General features: G+C 41.0%; 1 protein-coding gene across 3 annotated transcripts in view; it reads left to right on the forward strand.

Moving 5' to 3' along the window:
* Positions 1-20,347, forward strand: part of AK5 (adenylate kinase 5) — a 259,870-nt gene that overhangs the window by 131,600 nt on the left and 107,923 nt on the right. For all 3 annotated transcript variants that reach the window (XM_086717334.1, XM_086717332.1, XM_086717333.1), the window contains exons 7-8: positions 876-966; positions 9,648-9,724. In XM_086717334.1, the coding sequence (XP_086573460.1) occupies positions 876-966; positions 9,648-9,724 (168 nt within the window). The remainder of the gene's footprint in view (positions 1-875; positions 967-9,647; positions 9,725-20,347) is intronic.

The raw sequence follows: 20,347 nt of genomic DNA on the forward strand, positions 1-20,347 counted from the left end.
TTGGGGGCACGTTCCTTTTTCTTTTTTTTAACAGTACATTAGAAAATCCCCCCCTCCGCTCTTGTTTAGAACTCCGTATTTTCATGAGTTTAAAATTTTTTTTAATCTTTATTAATTTTTGAGAGAGAGAGAGAGAGAGAGACAGAGTCCGAGCAGGGGAGGGGCAGAGGGAGAGAGAGACACAGAATCTGAAGCAGGCTCCAGGCTCTGAGCTGTCAGCACAGAGCCCGATGCTGGGCTCGAACTCACGAATCATGACCTGAGCCAAAGTTGGACACTTAATCAACTGAGCCACCCAGGCACCCCTCATGGGTTTCTTAAATGAAAAACAAAAACCCTAAGAGCCAAAAGCCACAAGGTAAATTTCAATTATCATTTTTTTCCAAAGCTTACTTTATAAGTTACGAAAATCCTACACATTTTTCTTAATCATAAATGACTGTAGGGACACCTAGGTGGCTCAGTCTGTTAAGGGGCCAACTTCAACTCAGGTGGTGATCTTGCGGTTTGTGGGTTCGGGCCCTTCATCGGCTCTGTGCTGTCAGCTAGGAGCCTGGAGCCTGCTTTGGATTCTGTGTCTCCCTCTCTCTGCCCCTCTCCTACTCATGCTCTGTCTGTCTCTGTCTCTCAAAAGTGAATAAACATTAAAAAATCTTTAAATAAATAAATAAATGCACTGACTCCCTCCTTCTTTGTTTGATATGTGTGGTCTAGACTGAAAAATCCTCCAAGAGTCTGTTTAAGACTCAAGGGCTTTAGTTCCTGTTGACCTGCTTCATTAGAGATACAGTTATATGATGCTTGCTCATTATATTTGGGAATGAACTAATTTATGCATTCTCTTGTTCCCAACTTGTCTGTCCTGTTTCCCCCAGTTTGATGCTGACCGAAACGAAGATGAGGTGTTCTATGACATCAGTGTGGCAGTTGACAGCAAGTTATTTCCAAACAAAGAAGCTGCAGCAGGTAAGTCACCATGTCCTTTGGGCAACAGTATGGCCTGATCACCTGCCAACTGTCTGGAGCTTTGTAGTAATGTTGGAGCTCAACAATCTGCTGCAAGGTTTTAAGGATGACACCGTTCTCAGAGCTTTACACTCTCTGGTTTGAAAATAAAGGCTAAAACAAAATAGAAAAGAAGGACTATCCATTTGGCCCTTATAGTGAATGCTTGCCTTCCAGTCATTGCACATGTAAATTAGCAAGCAGTCCCAATGTAACACACGACCTGTGTTACTATAATTGAAAAAGTCGAATCTAGCCCACTCTTTGTGCAACAATTAAAAGTTACAACTCCTCCAGGACTCCTTAACTCTGACATGTCTCTGCTGTGCCCCCTGGGAAAAGCCTCCCCTTCTGTCAGATAGCTGCTCCTCTCCCAACCCACAGCTCCTGTTTTGGCTCTGTGCCTTCTCTTCCTAAGCATTCACCCCTAGAAGTTCGACCTTGGACAATAGTGCAGGGCAATCACACACCCTTATGTAAGCAGTACTCAAGGTTCTGTCCTTGACCCTTATCTCATTTTCTTTGACTGTCTGATTCTGGTCAACTCATTGTCCCTCATGGTCTCCACTATCAGTACTATGCAGATGACTCTCAAATCTTTGTCTCAGTCCTGAACTTTCTTCTCAGGCCATAAGGACAAAAAAACTTCTGGGCTGTACAGAAAAAGACTAAACGTGACATGAAAAATGTTTACCCATATTTGATTTGAAGCCCCCTAAGAGTAGCTTCAAAGAAAGTCAAGGCAGTGATCTTTCTGGGCAGACCCACAGAGCACAGATAACAATGTAAACTCACCTGCCTGGTTTTCCAGTGATACTTATAGTAAGATGGCCTATTGTTGGAAAGACTGAATATTGAGCAGCATATAAGATCATATAAACCAGAGTGCTACTGCTCTGAAAAATGCTATGGCAGCCATGCTTTGTAAGTCAATATTGTATTTAGAACATTTATTTAGACCTCTAACAAGAGATATCTAACCGCTAGGTATTCCATTTGTTAAGACAGTGGAGTGGAGGAGCTGATTTAAGGTGCCCCTTATTTTTATTTTAAAAAATTTAATTCCAGTAGAGTTAACCTACAGGGTTATATTGCTTTCAGTGTGCACATAGTGATTCAACAATTCCATACATTACTCAGTGCTCATCATGATAAGTGTACTCTTAATCCCCTTCACCTATTTGACCCATCCCCCCACCCACCTACCCTCTAGTAACCATCAGTTTGTTCTCTATAGTTAAGAGTGTGTTTCTTGGTTCACCTCTTGTTTTTCTTTCTTCATCTCTTTTGTTTCTTAAATTCCTCATATGAATGAAATCACATGTTTGTCTTTTTCTGGCTGACTTATTTTGCTTAGCATAATACTCTCTAGATCCATCCATGTTGTTGCAAATGGCAAGATTCATTCTTTTTGTGGCTGAGTAATACTCCATTGTGTATATATACCACATCTTTGTCCATTCATCTGTCGATGGACACTGAGGCTGCTTCCATAATTTGACTATGGGGAAAAATGCTGTAAAAACATAGGGGTGCATATAATCTTTTCCAGTTAGTATTCTTTGGGTAAATACCCAGTAGCGGAATTACTGGATCATAGGGTAATTCTGTTTTTAATTTTTTGAGGAACCGCCACATTGTTTTACACAGTGGCTGCACCAATTTGCATTCCCACCAACAGTGCAAGGGCTCCTTTTTCTCCACGTCTTCTAAGCTGCCCTTTCCTTTAGAACACTTGACACTTTGTGGCTCTCTAGTGGCATTTCTGAAAGGTGGCCTCGTCCTCCAGTGATGCAGCAGTGCTGGCTTTTGTGCTAGTCGGTAAACTGCCTGAGGACAGGTGCCATGTCCTCCAAGTGCACAGTGCCTGCCCCATAGCAGAGGTCACCAGGGACTTCATCTCTCCATCTTTCCTCTCTATACCTCCAAACTTATGAACGAGGAAGGAGTCTGCTCACAGTCTCAACTCCTACTACCTCCCACCCACTCCTCCAAACTCTGAAAGCTGAGTTCTGCTCCAGCTTTAAAATAAGCCTGTTCTATATATAACAGCCCTTGGTGATGAAGTGATCCTGGGAGGGACCGTGGTAAACTAGAAACACATGATGCCTCCCCTACAGAGGCAGCCCCTCTGAAGCTCCATGTTATTGTTGCCGTTAAGGCATGGACCAGTTGTTGCTGGATCTTTCTCTCTTTCAAGAGTGAATAGAAGACTGCATCTGTAGGTGAAATCTCGAGGCTTGTCAGTGTTGCTGACTCACCCAGTTGAACAGGTCATGTCCATGGCCACTGCTCTGTGAATTGTCAGTCCCCAGGTTTTGTCCCTGTACTCTTCCCTATTCCCTGGACCCTCTTTGCCGAGTCTCAGCTGCCCCACAGACCCCATATCACCTCCATGTGAATGGCTTTCCGTTCTCCTTTAAAATTTTTCAAATCAAAATTCTTGTTTTTTAAGTTTATTTATTTTGAAAGAGAGAGACAGTGCGAGCAGGGGAGAGGCAGACGGACAGGGAGAGAGAGAATCCCAGGTCTGTGCTGACAGCGCAGAACCAGACACGGGGCTCAATGTCACAAACCATGAGATCGTGACCTGAGCTGAGATCAAGAGTTGGACCCTTAACCAGCTGAACCACCCACGTGCCACTTAAGTAAAAATTCTATACATTTAAGATGTGCAACATGATGATTTGGCATGGATATGCACAGAGAAGTGACTACTACAGTTAAGCTAATTAATGTATCTTCTCTTCACATAGTTAACCATTTTCCTCTGTGTAATGGGAACACCCAAAATACATTCTCTTAGCAAATTTCCAGTACTTAATACAGTGTTATTAACTATAGTCATCATGCTATCAACATTACATCCCTAGGCTTATTCATCTTACATATCAGCAATTTTGTACCATTTGGCCAAAATCTCCCCATTTCCCCCACCTTCATGCCATGGTAACCGCTGCTCCACTCTCTGCTTCAATGTATTTGACTTTTTTAGATTCCACGTATAAATGAGATCATGCAGTTTTTCTCTTTTAAGGGAGCCAGGCAAAATTGTCCCTGTCCTCACAGCCCACACCAGTCATCACTCCTCAGGGACACCTTGGGAGTGCAGTCCCTGTTCTTTATCCCCACTCTAGTTGGCAGGGCTTTGTCATTCCTTGCCGGCCTCTTACCTCACCCCTGAATCCTGTTGCTGCCATGGGGATCCTGACAGAATGCAGCTCTGACCACCCTGGCTCCCTGACACAACAATACAAACAAAGCAAAGCAAAACCTTCAATGACTTCCCTGCAGGCTGAGCACCAGTGTCCTTAGCATGACAGATATACCCATAGCTTTGCTGCAGTGGCCTTCCTCCTGCCCTAGCACTGCTTCCCCCATACCCCACCAGCCTCCTCCAGTCCCTAGAATGTCTCAAACACCTTCCTGCCTCTAGCCATTTGCACTGGTTGCTTGGTATCCCTTCCCCCATGTGCATCCCCTCTCCTATCTCACCCCCTAGCCCCTCCATCACCCTACTTTGCATCACAGTTTAAATGTGATTTTCCTCTGGAGGTATTCTCAGCCCCCATCCCAGACCCATTTAGACCCTGGCATAATCCCCTAAACTTTTCCTGCAGGCTGTTTATCACAATTATGATTATATAATCATGTATATGATTGTTTGCTACAATTCTTTTCCCCTGGGGCACCTGGGTGGCTCAGTCAGTTAAGCATCTGATGTTGGTTCAGGTCATGATCTCACAGTTCGTGGGTTCAAGACTCGCATCAGGCTCTCTGCTGTCAGTGCAGAGCCCTCTTCAGATCCTCTGTCCCCCTCTCTCCTCTCCCCTGCTCGCTCGCTCTCTCTCTCTCTCTCTCTCTCTCTCTCTCAAAAATAAAAATAAAACAAAAAAATTCTATTTCCTTTATTAGAGTGCAAGACTGTGTGTGGATGGAGAGTATGTGTATTTGTTTGATACCCAGTGTGCATCTCATAGGAGACGGCACAGAAGTGCTTTCTCAACTGGCTGATCACCTCGGCTGGGCTACTCGTCTAAGTGTGTGGACTCACAGCCACACCACGTTTTCTCTGACTCCAGAGCAGAGTGAGCATTTGCTTGCCTCCATGCCGTAGAATGCCGTTCCCCAGACCTGTGCACCCCATCTGCAGCCTCTCCTCGTCCCTAGAGTCCTCCATTCGTACTCTGGCAGAGCCATTCAGAGGCATCACCCAATCCCCGTGGACCTCAGATTGCTTATCTGTAACAAGTGGATAATAAGAGCGCTACCTCAGGATCCTTGTGAAGAGCAAATGGTTTACATGGATAACAGTGTGTGGCTGTCACATTGAAAAGGCTATATATGAGTTAGTGTCTTTGCTGAGGGGTTGAGGCATCACAGGAAGAGACCACATCTTATTCAATACATTTCCCCATTTTCCTAGGTCCACTTCTAATCTCTTTGCCCTCTCTCTTTTCCTTCCTCCCCGGCCTCTGTCATGGAGTAACTGGAAAATCACCCCTGCGCTTCTCACCCAGAACAGTCCCAACACCATATCCCATGAGGAGCTCACTGTCTAGTCACAAATACTGTCAGGATATTTTTCCAAAGAAATGCAATGCTCTTCAAAGGAATGCTAACGGAAACTGTTACTAACACATTCCACGCCTGTTAGAATGAGAGCTGGGCTCTTGGTGCCTGACGCCTGAGGCATTTAGAAGGGATTGAATGTGTGTAGAGTGAATGGAGATCAAGATCTGCAAAAGCAAAATGTAAATGTCCTTTTACTCATTTTTCAGTCATTCAGCATGCATGTATCAAATGCGTAGAATTTCTAAATTCTGTTCTTAAATGTAGAGATGAAATACAACCCCACCTAAAGCTGCTTATGGTCTTGCAGGAGAGACAGGACAAGGGAGAAGACTGCTTTCCTCTCAGAGGGTGGGTGATGAGTTAGAGGAGCTCTATCTACAGATGCCCCTCACTGCACAAGAAGTGCTGCCTTGCAGGGACATCCCTTTATTTGGGATTCAGAGTGGGAGGGGGACCTTCCTAAAACTTCAGATTGAAGATCCTCTAGGAGCAGAGAAGTCTGTAACATTGCCCCAGAAAGCAATGTGGATAGCCTTCTGGTTCATCTTCGGCCAGTTTGTATCATCTTCCATCTTAAATGTAGGGAGACAACCTGCAAATCATCTTTCTGAGGACCATTCTACATCTGAAACTGGTGACACTGAGAGTTCCCTGTGGGATTCTCTTTCAGCTCTGTATCTATAGAAAGAATATTTTTAAATCTGAAAGAAATTGAGAAATTCAAACTAAGGGGGAGTAAAAGCCATACTATCACTTTTTCAGAATGCACTGATTTTGCTGTCCTTTTTGAGTAACAAGATCATTGCAGGTGTTTTATGTGTTAAATTGTCCAATGAAAGAAGGCAAAAATGTGTAATATGTCTATATTTACCTCTCTCTTTTGTATGTCAAACCTTAGACTATTATTAAAGGTCCCATTTTGAACAAGCCAGGCAACCAATGCTAAAAAAAGGAAAAGAAAAAGAAAGAAAGAAAGGGGAAAAAAAAGCTATTCAATTATTATCTGAGTGGATAATGACATCCATTGTCTATCGCTTCCTATGATTTACTAGTACTGTTGCCAAGAGCAACATGTCAAGAAATTCCATCTCTTAATGATACAATAAAATTTCTGTTAAAAGCATTTTATTAGGAAAGCCGAGCTCTTCTTCTTTGTAAGCACAAATTTGTTTTTTTTAAAGAGGTTTTTTTTTTTCTTTTTTTTCCCCTCAGACAAAGATGTCTTCATTCTACCATTGCCGAAGATAGTTTTCTTTTTTTTTTATTTTTATTTTTTTTTAATTTTTTTTTTCAACATTTATTTATTTTTTTTGGGACAGAGAGAGACAGAGCATGAACGGGGGAGGAGCAGAGAGAGAGGGAGACACAGAATCGGAAACAGGCTCCAGGCTCTGAGCCATCAGCCCAGAGCCTGATGCGGGGCTCGAACTCACAGACCGCGAGATCGTGACCTAGCTGAAGTCGGACGCTTAACCGACTGCGCCACCCAGGCGCCCCACCGAAGATAGTTTTCTAATAATCTTGTTCTGGTTACAAATATTCATGTGTAATACCTGTTAACCAGGTTGTCTAAGAGCCCTTCACTTTGTACCTTTTTAAAACAGCTGAAAGAAAGGCTTCTAATTGAACAAAGTAAATAGGACACAGGAACTAAAGCGTCTATATGTTTAATAAGCCTTTGTGTTCAGATCACATTGCTCATTCCACATGAATCACTCCAAATACAGCTGAGGTGAGGATATCATTTGAATCCAAGTACCTGTCACCACTTCTCCATGTGGTGGGTAAGATCCATATTATGGAAATAACGAAAGCTAAATAAAATTGGCATTACCTTTAATGATGCTGTCAATAGCAACCACCCAGCAACGAGCATCGATCGTCACAGGCTGGAGTGACACTCTTTGCTTCCACTTCTGGTTCTTCCATTTCTGCAGCCACCTCATCACCAGTCGTCTACTGTTCCTCATTTTCTCAGGATGTAAAAGAGGCAGCCAACTCCTCCACATCCTGTCCTGTAGGGTACTGTAATGAACGATCATATTTGTAAAACCAGTTGGATTGCTCCTGCTTGCATTTGGAGTGAGTGGGAAGGATGTATTGGAAGAAATGGGAGCTACAACTTCTGCCTTTGATCTCCCTCACTTTCAGTAGGACCTAGCCCAAGTTATTTGTTGCCTTCTGCAAAGCTCATTGTTTTCTTTTCTAAAACGAGATGGCAGTATTCTGTGAAATATGGGTTCTAAAACTTCCACGATCTTATATGGAAAAATACACATTTACTTCTGACGTCTTAACTGCCCCACAACACATAAGTGCAAACTGATCTCAAACTGGGCTTCAGTACAGTCAAATATTTTGGCCCTCAGATATACCTTATAACATTTCTTATTTGAAAAACGGCAAAGGCATAAAAATAGAAAAATTGCATGTAACACCACTACTTTTTAAAATTATATATAGGGCACCTGGATGGCTCAGTTGGTTGAGCATCTGGCTTAGGCTCAGGTCATGATCTTGCAGTTCGTGAGTTCAAGCCCCACATCGGGCTGTCTGCTGTCAGCGCAGAGCCGTCTTCAGATCCTCTGTCCTCCTCTCTGTGCCCCTTCCCCACTTGTGCGCTCTGTCTTTCTCACTCTCTCTCAAAAATAAGCCTTAAAAAAATAAATAAATAAAAGTATGTATAAAATTTAAGTTTTCATATGGCCCTTCTAGTCTCACTTTGTTAATAGCGTTAATACTGGCATGTAGTCTTCCTGACTCCTTTCGGGCAACTACCTTATTAATGATGGACTTGGCAAGGGCTGCCCTCTTGATGTGATGGCATCACCCAGAGGTTGTGCCCTACAAACCTCTGCAACCAAATGTGGAAACTCCACAATTAGTTACCTTTCCAAAATTCTTTGATGGGTCAAGCATCTCCATTCTGAAAAACTGTCATCCTTTAAAAAAATTGTAAAGATACAAACGCAATAAACAAGGGTGTTATTTGCTTAGTACTTAGACAATATGATAATGGGTCGGTCCTTAGTCAATCTGATAAATAGCAGAGGTAATGATGAGAAGGAAAAGGAAGAGAAGAGATGAGAAAAGAGTGTGTGAGGACATATATTGAATCACTCTTTGGAAAAAAGTATGAAAGCAGCATCTCTCGAATGGCCCATATCTGAGAAGCACGTGAGATGCTTGATGTTTTTGTAAAAATCCGTCTTCATTAAAAATAACTCATTGTGTCTTCTGACCAAGAATTATTTGGCAAGGGCAAGTTTACCAGGATATGTGGAGTCATTTACTTCTTCATAGGGATGTATAGCATTTAATGAACAGCACTGGATTCTGTCTTTGTGGCTAGTTAGGTGATATGTATTTCCCAGCAGAAAACAATCACTAAACAAGGATGATAAATCAGTTTTGCTTCAGGAGCCCCATTATGAAAATTACCGGTTTAAGTCTGAGCCTTGAGGATTAATGCCCTTGGGGAGGGGCAGGGGAGAAGCTCTCTGTTAACACATTAAGTTAACAAGATTTTTCTCATCATTAAGGACTCAAGTGACCCAAAGGCTGGAGGAAAAACTTGTCAGGTTTTCATGGAGTGAGCAAACTCAGCCCCACTTATTACTGGAACTCCCTTGCTATACCCACTCTGTACTTTGCTCATCATTCCTTCTAATTTACTACTACACAGCCCTAAACCACTTCTCCTCCTGGACCATCTTTACTCACCTTCAAAGTAAAGGCTTATAGAGTAATTCCTTGTGATTATTTTTTACCTCCATCATCACCTCCACTACTAGTCAGAATTAGCTCTTCATTTTGGTTTCTGAACCTTGCTGTTGACAAATCAGTCTCCTCCACAAGACTGTCTTATTCTCAAGAGTGGAAATGGTGTCTAAAGGATCTACATTTTTTATCTGGAGCCTAAACATGGTGCCCAGCAGAAGGGAAGTGTCTAAAAATGTTTGTGACTTTAATGTACACATAAGAACAGAAACCTAGTGGGAGATAGTTTGCTTTGCAAACATACACAGACAACCTTCATCAGGTAAACTTCTCTTTTCAAATCTTAGGTTCGGGTGACCTTGATCCTTCGATGATGTTGGACACAGGAGAGACCATTGATACAGGTTCTGATTATGAAGATCAGGTAATTAAAATCTGAAAATATCTCTTTATTTTAAATGGTTTTAAATTTAAATTTTAGCCTTTGTAAATGTTTTATGAAAATTAGAATTATAAATCATTTTTTCAAGTGTTTACAGATAACTAATACCATATTTCATGATAAATCACACTAACCTATAGCTTTTGTCCACGAACTTTGGCCTTTCAGCCTTCCCTTCCCGACAGTTCCAAAACAGCAATTAATTAAGGAAAGGTTTGTGGTTAAAGTTACATGAGATGGAAATGAGGTTGTGTGAGGTTCTCTTGTCCAAGAATTTGTCTGTGTCTCTATCCCTTTCCAATAATGAACTAACAGTATTTACTGAGTATCAGCTACAGGTTCAGGGTTCTGCTTTTCTATTTCTAACCTTTGAAAAGGACTAATGACCAAGGACAACACAGCCAAGAAGTCAATTATATTTTCTATTTTAATAAAACTAGAGAAATTTATCTGGGTCATTTTCCTCTCAGCAGAACTCCCCCCACTGCTGTATTTTAATAATCCAAAATAGTTGGGCAAGTGCTCCGACTCTCTAATTAGGCTTTTTGTTTAAAAAAAAGGATAATGTCTGAAAATTCCTTCTACCGCTCATCAGTGTTGCTCTGTGATGGCTGAAAGCCAAGTGAATGTGTTCCCAAGGGTTTTTTTCTCCCATCTTCAACTAATATATGTCACAGATAAAGCATATCTAACCAGTGTCCAAATGTAATGGCTGGCTACACATTTCATATTCATATTCAGAAGCTATTTTCATGAGCATTGGGTTTCTTCTTTTATATCACAAAGCAAGGAGAAAATATTGACAAGTGATATAATAAGTACTATGTATTTATACTATTTTTTTATTATTTTTTTTTTAATTTTTTTTTCAACGTTTATTTATTTTTGGGACAGAGAGAGACAGAGCATGAACGGGGGAGGGGCAGAGAGAGAGGGAGACACAGAATCGGAAACAGGCTCCAGGCTCTGAGCCATCAGCCCAGAGCCCGACGCAGGGCTCGAACTCACGGACCGCGAGATAGTGACCTGGCTGAAGTCGGACGCCTAACCGACTGCGCCACCCAGGCGCCCCTATACTATTTTTTAACATTTATTGACATTTAATATATATTAAACATTGTGCTGAGTTCCTTAGTTTTATTATGTCACTAATTACTTACAACATCTCTAGAATATAGGGATTATTATCTTCATTTTATAGATAAAGAAAATTAAGACTCAAAGAGCAAGTTGCCCACCATTACAAAAATAGTTTCACAGTGGGGAAGTGAACTTAGGGCACATTTCCTCACATCTGTACCAGACTGCCTCCTAACTCAGCCTCCAAATACAGGCCATTCAGTGGTACATTTTAGGAGCCTTTTCAGTTGCCAGCCCCTAAGACTCTATCAGAGGCAGATTCTAAATACCACTATTGAAGATGAGCTCATGATCCAAAATTACAGGCTGGATGAAGAAATGAACCATTATAAGATATCCAGCTGATTTAAAAATGGAAGGTTTCACACCCCTCAAGAACTAGAGAGAACAGGAAAGTCTGAAAGAATTTTTAATATAGGAATACTTAAAATATTCAAGAAGATAAAAGGAAGAAACCATGAAACGAGTACAAGAGAGAATGGGAAGGAAGAGGCAGGCAGGAAAAGGAAAGAAATAGAAATTCTAAGTACAAAAAATATTGCCATTGAAATAAAAACCTAGTTAACAGGTTGAATAGCAGACAAAACATAGCTGAAAAGAGACCTAAGGACAGAGCTGAGGAAGTTGCCTTAGAATAAAACAGAAAGCTGAATAGTTGTCAAATGTAAGAAAGAACTTAGGAGACACTGAGGATAGAATGGTAGGGCCAACATATTCAAAAAAGAGTTCCAGGAAACAATGGGAGAGGATGGAACAGGGGCTCCCTTTTAGTTACCATTTTATTTTATTATTTAAACAGATAATAGTTGAAAATTTTACAGAGATGAGAAGTGACACAAATCCCAAGATTGAAGGAACACATCCAGTTCTGAGCAAGATTAAAAAAAGATACAAAAAAAACACCTCTTCACCTCATCATTTAGTCACTCAACAAATACTAATTGAGCGCCTAATATATGCCAGGTATTGTTTAGATAACTGAAATATGTAATTGTATAAAATAGGCAAGAAGCTTATATTCTAGTACAGAAGACGGATACTAAACGTCAACATAAGTTAGTAAATTCTCCAGATGTCGGAAGTGGTAAATTCTATGAGAAAAGAAGTAGAACAAGGTGAGAGGGTCAGGAATGCTGGGGTTGGGAACAGATTATAGTTTTAAGTAGGATGGCCTCATTAAAGAGGTGTGATCTGACAGAAACCTGGCATATAATGTAAAACATCAGAACACAGAAGACAAAAATAGAATATTAAAAGCAAAAAGGCATTACCTATCAAGGAACAGAAATTTTGGTGGTAGCAGATTAAATAAAGCAAGAGCTTGCATTTTTTGAGCATCTGTTATAAGCCAGACACTGTGTTTTATGATTTACATGCATTGTTGTCAATCCTTAAATAACTCAAGAAGGTAGCTCCTTTTATCCCCAATTTACAACAGAGGACATTGAACCTCATAGAAGTTAAGACACTTCCCAAGACTGCACAGCTAGCAAGCTGCAGAGCTGGGAAACAAACTTTGATTAGCCAGAATCTAGTTTTTACTTTTACCATTCCAAGTAAAGCCATTGTCAAGGTCATTGGTGATCTTTGTCAATTCTAGTTAACACTTTTTAGTTAACTTTCTTGACCTTTGCTGTGTGTTATTCACCAAACTTTTACTATAAAGGGTAGTAAATACCTTAGGCTTTGTGAGCCCTGTGGACTCTGTTGCAATTATTCAAAGTCCACATTGTTGTGAAAAGCAGTCATAACAACACATAAACAAATGAGTTTGGCTGTGTTCCAGTAAAGCTTTATTTACTGATACTGAAATTTGAACTCCATGTACTCCTCCTGTGATTTATTTCAACTATTTAAAAATGTAAAACCCAAAACTGAGAGCCTATACACAAACAAGCAGCACAGTGGATTTGACCTGCAGGCTATAGTTTGCTGACCCCAGGGGTAAATCATCTTCACATTCTTGACATTCTCCTCTCTCCCTTAGATTCTACCACTTCTAAATTATTTATACTGTTGTAAGTGCTTCACATTTATTACCTCATTTTATCCTCAGACAATGACAAGTTAGATATTATTGTTATATTTTATTTAAATATATTTTATTTAAAACATATTTTTTGTTACTTATTATTATAGTGTTATTCCAATAAGGAAACTGAGGCACAGAGAAATTAAACAGTTTATTCAAGGTCACATAGCTGGCAAGAGGTAAAGACAGAATTCAAACATAGCCATCTGACTCCAGAGCCAGGATCAGGAAAGATAGGCTGGGCTCTGCTATGGTAACAAATAAAACTCAAAATCTGAGTACTTTCCAGGGTTCTTGTACATACAACCTCCAAAGGGATCATGGATGGGAAGGCAAAGAGCCTGAGACCAGCTCTTAATTGCACATTACCTTCTCCCACGTTCTTCAGGTGTTCCCCAGTCACTGGCCCTCCCTACATCCAGGGAGGCTGGGAAATGGAGCTTTCTTGTGCCTCCAGGAAAGGAGGGATGAGTTTGGTGGACACTGAGTCAGTCTTGGCCACAGATCTCTTGCCCTACTCTGTGTTCACTCTCTCGGTGCTCCTCCTACATATTGGTCCACTTGTTCTTGGTTTTCTTGCTGACCTGCTCTCTGTTGGTCCTTTACTTAAATGTGGGTGTTCCCCAGCATCCATGGCCCTTTGGATCCTCACTGAACATGTTCTCCTTTAAAAAGCTCAGCCATAGCCATGATTTCCACTTCACCCAGAGTTCCCAGGTGAGCTCCTGTTGCATATGTCTGCCTGCTAAACAGTGCTGGTTGACTCTCCCATGTGCATCTCAAACTCAACACATCCAAAACCAAACTCCCCATCTTCCCCCACAAAATCTGCTCGCCCTTCTGTTTTCCCTATTTCTGTTAATGATACCTCCATCCTGCCAGCTGCCCAAGCCAGAAACAGGATGTCTTCATAGCCTCCTTCCTTTCTCTCCCCCTCTACATCAGTTTGTTCAAGAAGCCAGTCAGTTCTCTGGCCAGCAGAAATCTCTCCTTCCCTCTCCAGTCCCACTGCTGCTGCCCTGGTTTGCACCCTTGGCCTTCCTCCATGGGATCACAGAGACAGTCTCCAACCAGTCTCCCTGCCCCAGCCTCCTATGGCACACAACATAATCATCTTGCTGAAAAGCAAAGCCAGTCACGGCATTCTGCTTCTTAAAAACCGTTTTGCCTCCTCATTGATGTCAGAATGAAATTGGAAACTCTTATCATAATACATGGGAACCTTCAAATCAAAATCTGAACCCCTGCATCCCTCCCAAATTCATCCCTTGCCAGTCACCAAAACACACCGAATGCTCCAGCTACACCAAGCCATTTTCCATTCCTCCAAGTGGCTTGTGATTTGCACAGTCCTTTTCCTCTCTATAGAAGATTCTACCACCCATCATGCCTATTCCAGATAACCCAGTCATGCACCATCAGGACCAAGCTTCTTCTCAAAGAAGCCCTTACCTCATTACATGTTCAGTTCACCTTCTTGGGGAGCCCATGAGACCCTGTGTTGTAATATTCTGTGGCATGACAGGGAGTGCGTTCTGCTCTGGGTGTCCTCAATGCCTGCCACTAGCCTGGCATGTAGTATGTCCCCAATAAAAGTCCATTTTTTTAAAGCCCATAAAATGACTTCTAGTTCTTCTTTATATGTGATTTTTGATAACTTGCTAACTCTTGCTAACTTTTTTTGTATCAATTTTTAATTTACATTCTAGTTAACATATAGCGTAATATTGGTTTCAGACATAGAATTTAGTGATTTATCATTTACATATAACACTCAGTGCTCATCACAAGTGCCCTCCTTAATGCCCATCACCCATTTAGCCCCTCCCCCATCCACCTCCCCTCCATCAACCCACAGTTTGTTCTCTATAGTGAAAAGTCTCTTATGGTTTGTTTCCCTCTTTTATTTTCCCTCATCCTCTATGTTCATCTGTTTTCTTTCTTAGATTCCACATATGAGTGAAATCATAGGATATTTGTCTTTCTCTGACTTATTTTGCTTAGCATAATACACTCTAGCTCCATCCATGTTGTTGCAAATGGCAAGATTTCATTCTTTTTGTGGCTAAGTAATATTCCATTGTGTATATTTGTGTGTGTGTGTGTGTGTGTGTGTGTGTGTGTGTGTGTGTGTAACATCTCCTTTATCCATTAATCAGTCGATGAACATTTGGGTTCTTTCCATAATTTGGCTATTGTTGATAGCACTGCTATAAACACTGGGGTGCATGTGCCCCTTTGAATCAGTTATGTTTGTATCCTTTGGGTAAATACCTACTCGTGCAACTGTTGGGTCACAGGGTAGTTTTATTTTTAACTTTTTGAGGAACCTTTATACTGTTTTCCAGAGTGGCTGCACCAGTTTGCATTCCCACCAACAGTGAAAGAGGGTTCCCCTTTCCCTGCATCTTTACCAACACCTGTTGTTTCCTGTGTTGTTAATTTTAGCCATTCTGATAGGTGTGAGGTGGTATCTCATGGTTTTGATTTGTATTTCCCTGGTGATGAGTGATACTGGGCATCTTTTCATGTGTCTGTAAGCTATCTGTATGCCTTCTTTGGAAAAATGTCTATTTATGTCTTCTGACCATTTCTTTCTTTTTTTTTAAGGTTTATTTATTTATTTTTAGCCTCAGTGGCTCAGTTGGTTGGGCATCTAGATGACTTTGGCTCAGGTCACGATCTCGTGGTTCCTGGGTTTAAACCCTGCATTGGGTGCTGTGCTGACAGCTGGGAGCCTGGAGCCTGCTTCAGATTCTGTGTCTCCTTCTCTCTCTGCCCCTCCCCTGCTCATGCCCTGTCTCTCTGTCTCTCTCTCAAAAATAAATACACATTTTAAAAAGTTTATTTATTTTGAGACAGAGAGAGAACACAAGTGAGGGAGGGGCAGAGAGAGAGGGAGAGAGAGAGAATCCCAAGCAGCCTCCACACAGGCAGAGCCCAGTGCAGGGCTCGAACTCACAAACTATAAGATCGTGACCATAGTCAGACGTTTAACTGACTGAGCCACCCAGGCTCTCCTTCTGCCATTTCTTAACTGGATTACTATTTGTGTGTGTATGGATGCTTGATAACTCTTTTGAGCCTGGGTTTCCTTCTCCAGAAAATGATGATAACCCCACTTGGAAGTACTGTTGGGAGATGTAGACAGTACAGGGGGCCTTGTACAGAACAAATACTGCATAAATGTAAACCCTTCCCCAGCCCAACTCAGACTGAAATTTTTAGGAATCACTGCCTTTCTATCGCTGACAGAGGCCCCCATTTCCTCAGCTAAGGGAATGCTAATTGAGCACTTCTGGTTTTCAGTCTGGCATGTAGGAACTTTATCATAACCAGTGTTTCTTAACAACAAGTAATAAGCTGAACAAACTGAAAATTCAACAGTTCTTCTTAAATCTCTCAGAGAAGTAGGTCACAAGACAAACCACTGCACCCAAAATTGGAGAGACAGGCAGAGTCAAAGAATCACAGCTTACCAGAATAGAAACCCACAAGCAAGAACCTCACCAGGAGCCAGTGCCTGTGTAGGTAGGAAACCCTACACTGTACTTGGCAAATTGCAGGAGGCTCAGTGTGGGCAAGTGTGAGAGTTCAAACTCCAGGGGGGGGCCAGGCATAGAGGTCCCCACGCTTCTGTGAGTTTTACTTCCACAAGCTCTACCAGGCCCTCACAGTGAATATCAGAGAAAAATCCTTTAGTGCTTCTGGCAAGGGGAAGGGGCACGGAACTGTTTTGAAATACACCGGAGCCCTCTGTTTTTAACAAGGCCTGCTCCCAGGAGAAACTATTTTGTCAGAACCTAACCTGCTGTGGTTTTATCAGAGCCTACTCTACCTGGGAGAACAAAAATACCCAACTCCAGCCCCCTCTAGCTATCCTGTTCCACCTAAGGGGGGAAGATCCTGAGATACAATGGTGAAGTTCACAGTCCAGGGGGGTCTCCAAAAGACTGACATAACCATAGGACAGTATGTGTTTCACAGAATGGTTCCTCTGCCCCCACACCTTACCACTGCGTTACTAAAAGTTTATTTATTGCAGTTTCTTTTACCTAGTACATCATGTCCACCTTTCAACAAAAAACTAGAAGGCATCCTAAAAGGCAAAAACAGATTTGAAAAGCATGAGAACAAGAGTAATATATGGCAGGATTACTGGACTTATAGGAACAGGAATTTTATTAAAAATATTATTAATATGTTGAGGGCTTAAATGGAAAAAGTAGACAACATGCAAGAACAGGTAACATGCAAGGTAACGTAAGCAAAGAGATGGAAATCCTAAGAAAGAAACAAAAAGTTGGGGCGCCTGGGTGGCGCAGTCGGTTAAGCGTCCGACTTCAGCCAGGTCACGATCTCGCGGTCCGTGAGTTCGAGCCCCGCGTCAGGCTCTGGGCTGATGGCTCGGAGCCTGGAGCCTGTTTCCGATTCTGTGTCTCCCTCTCTCTCTGCCCCTCCCCTGTTCATGCTCTGTCTCTGTCTGTCCCATAAATAAATAAAAACGTTGAAAAAAAAATTTAAAAAAAAAAAAAGAAAGAAACAAAAAGAAATGCTAGGAATCAAAAACACTAGAACAGAAATGAGGACTGCATTTACTAGGCTCATTAGTAAACTAGACATGGCTGAGGAAAAAATATCTGAGCTTGAGGATACGAAAACAGAAGCTTCTAAAACTGAAAAGGCAAAGAGATAGAAAAAACCCAGAAAACAAAAAACATAATAGAACATTCAAGAACTATGAGACAATTACAAAAGGTGAAATATACAAATATATTGAAACTGCAAAAAAAAGGCAAAGATTAAAGAAAAAAAATCTTGAAAAAGGCGTGAGGAAAAATACACCTAACCCATGGAGAAGTAAAGATAAGAAATACATTCTATATCTACAATGGAGTATTACTTGGCAATCAAAAAGAATGAAATCTTGCCATTTTCAACTACGTGGATGGAACTGGAGGGTATTATGCTAAGTGAAATTAGTCAGTCAGAGAAAGACAAATATCATGTGACTTCACTCATATGAGGACTTTAAGAGGCAAAAAATATGAACATAAGGGAAGGGAAACAAAAATAATATAAAAACAGGGAAAGGGACAAAACAGAAGAGACTCATAAATATGGAGAACAAACTCAGGGTTACTGGAGGGATTGTGGGAGGGGGGATGAACTAAAGGGGTAAGGGGCACTAAGGAATCTACTCCTGAAATCATTGTTGCACTATATGCTAACTAATTTGGATGTAAATTTTTAAAAATAAAAAATAAAATAAAAAAAAAAAGAAATGCACTCAACTTCTCAGGGCACCTGGGTGGCTCAGTAGGTTAAGCATCTGACTTCTGCTCAGGTCATGATCTCACAGTTTGTGAACTTGAGCCCCACATTGGGCTCCACATTGACAGTGAAGAGCTTACTTGGGATTCTCTGTCTCCCTCTGTCTCTGACCCTCCCCTACTCATGCTCTCTCTCTCAATAAATAAACTTAAAAAAAAGTATATTCAACTTCTCAAAAAACATGCAGGCAAGAGGAGAGTAAAATACTTAGTGTATAAAGGGAAAAAAATTTTAAAACCTGCAATTCTGTATCCTATGAAAATATCCTTCAAAAGTGAAGGAGGAAAGACTTTCTCCAACAAAAATTAAGGGAATTTGTTGCCAGTGGGCCTGCCTTGGAAGAAATGTGAAAAGAAGCTCTCTGGAGAGAAGGGAAGTGATATACATTAGAAATTTCTATCTCCATCATAAAGAAAGAAAGACTGTTAGAGAATGAATAAGTGAAAGTAAAATGAAAACTTTTATTTTTCATATTCTTAATTGATCTAACAGATAATAATGTGTTCAAAATAATAGCAATGATGTATTCAATTAGGCATGTTCATGTATAAGTGAAATGAATGACAGCAAAGATGCAAGGATGGGAGGAAGAATTAAGAATATTTTGTTATCATTCTCACTGTCCACTTATTTGAAAGTGGACTTGGATTCTTTTAAATGTATATTGCAAACTCTAGGGCAGCCACTAAAAAAAAAAAGTTTAAAAAGAAGTATAATTGATATGCTAAGAAAGTAAAGAAAATGGAATTATTTAAAACTTCAATTAAATGACATAAAACACAGTTAAAACAATGAAGGAAGAAAGGGTTCGGAAGCCAAAAATAGGAACAAAGAAAATGGTAACAAATATGGTAGATATGAATCCACCTTCATCAACACTTTAAATGTCAGTGATCTAGGGGCACCTGGCCAGCTCCATTGGAAGAGCATGTGACTCTTGATCTTGGGGTCATGAGTTCAAACCCCATGTTGGGTGTAGAAATTACTAAAAAAGATAAATGAACAAACAAACAAACAAAATGTCAGCTATCTAAATATACCAAATAAAAGACAGAGATTTTCTGCATGGATCACAAAATAAGACCCAAATCTATAAGAAACCTACTTTAAATATAAAGACACATATAAATTAATGTAAAGAGATGGAGAAAAATATACCATGCTAACACTGACCAAAAGAAAACAAGAGTAGCTATATGAGTGCCGGGGTGGCTCAGTAGGTTGAGCATCTAACTCTGGATTTCAGCTCAGGTCATGTTCTCAGGTTCCTGGTTTCAAGCCCTGCCTCAGGCTCCATGCTGACAACACAGAGCCTGCTTGGGATTCTCTCTCTCCCTCTATCTCTGCCCCTCCCCCATTCCTGTGCTCATGCTCACTCCCTCTCTCTCAAAATAAATAAACTTAAAAAAAAAAAGAGTAGCTATATTAATTTCAGACAGAGCAGACTTAAGAGCAAAGAAATTTATCAGGGATAAAGAAGGGCATTACATAATGATAAAGCAGTCAATATTCCAAGACAACCTAATAGTCCTTAATGGATACGCACCTAACAACAGAATGGGTCCAGGCTCACTGTCCACCCAAGTCTTTGATCCCACCCCTTCCATCTCCCTAAGACCTTGTTCCATTAATGGGTATTGCTTCATCTTTCTCAAGGCGCTCGTCCTCAAAGTATCTTTCTTTTTCTCTAACAACCCAATACCCCTGCTTTGAAGGAAGAAGGAATGATCAACAGTGCCACGTGTCCTAAGAAGGTCAAGTGGGATACTTTCTTCTCCCCTTTCCATCAACACCAAATTTGGTAAAAGAAAAGGCATTACCCCTGCTTCCATGACTTCACCTGTAAACCAGCTTCTGCCTACACTGCTTCTCTAAGAGACTATTAAAAATCATCTCATTACCATCAAGTCAGGAAGACGTTTACAGTGTATGGAGTCCAATACACCGATGACACTTTCTGCTGTCTCAAAACTCTTGGGTCCCTTGGCTTATCTCTATGGCCATTATTTCTTTGCCTCCTCCCCCCATCGTGGTCTGTAATGTGAGAAGAGCCTGGAGAATGGGCATTATAGAGCAGGTTAGGTGTTTTGAATTTATTC

Source organism: Puma concolor, chromosome C1, assembly GCF_028749965.1.
Source record: "Puma concolor isolate L17-30 chromosome C1, mPumCon1.1.hap2, whole genome shotgun sequence".
NCBI lineage: Eukaryota > Metazoa > Chordata > Mammalia > Carnivora > Felidae > Puma > Puma concolor.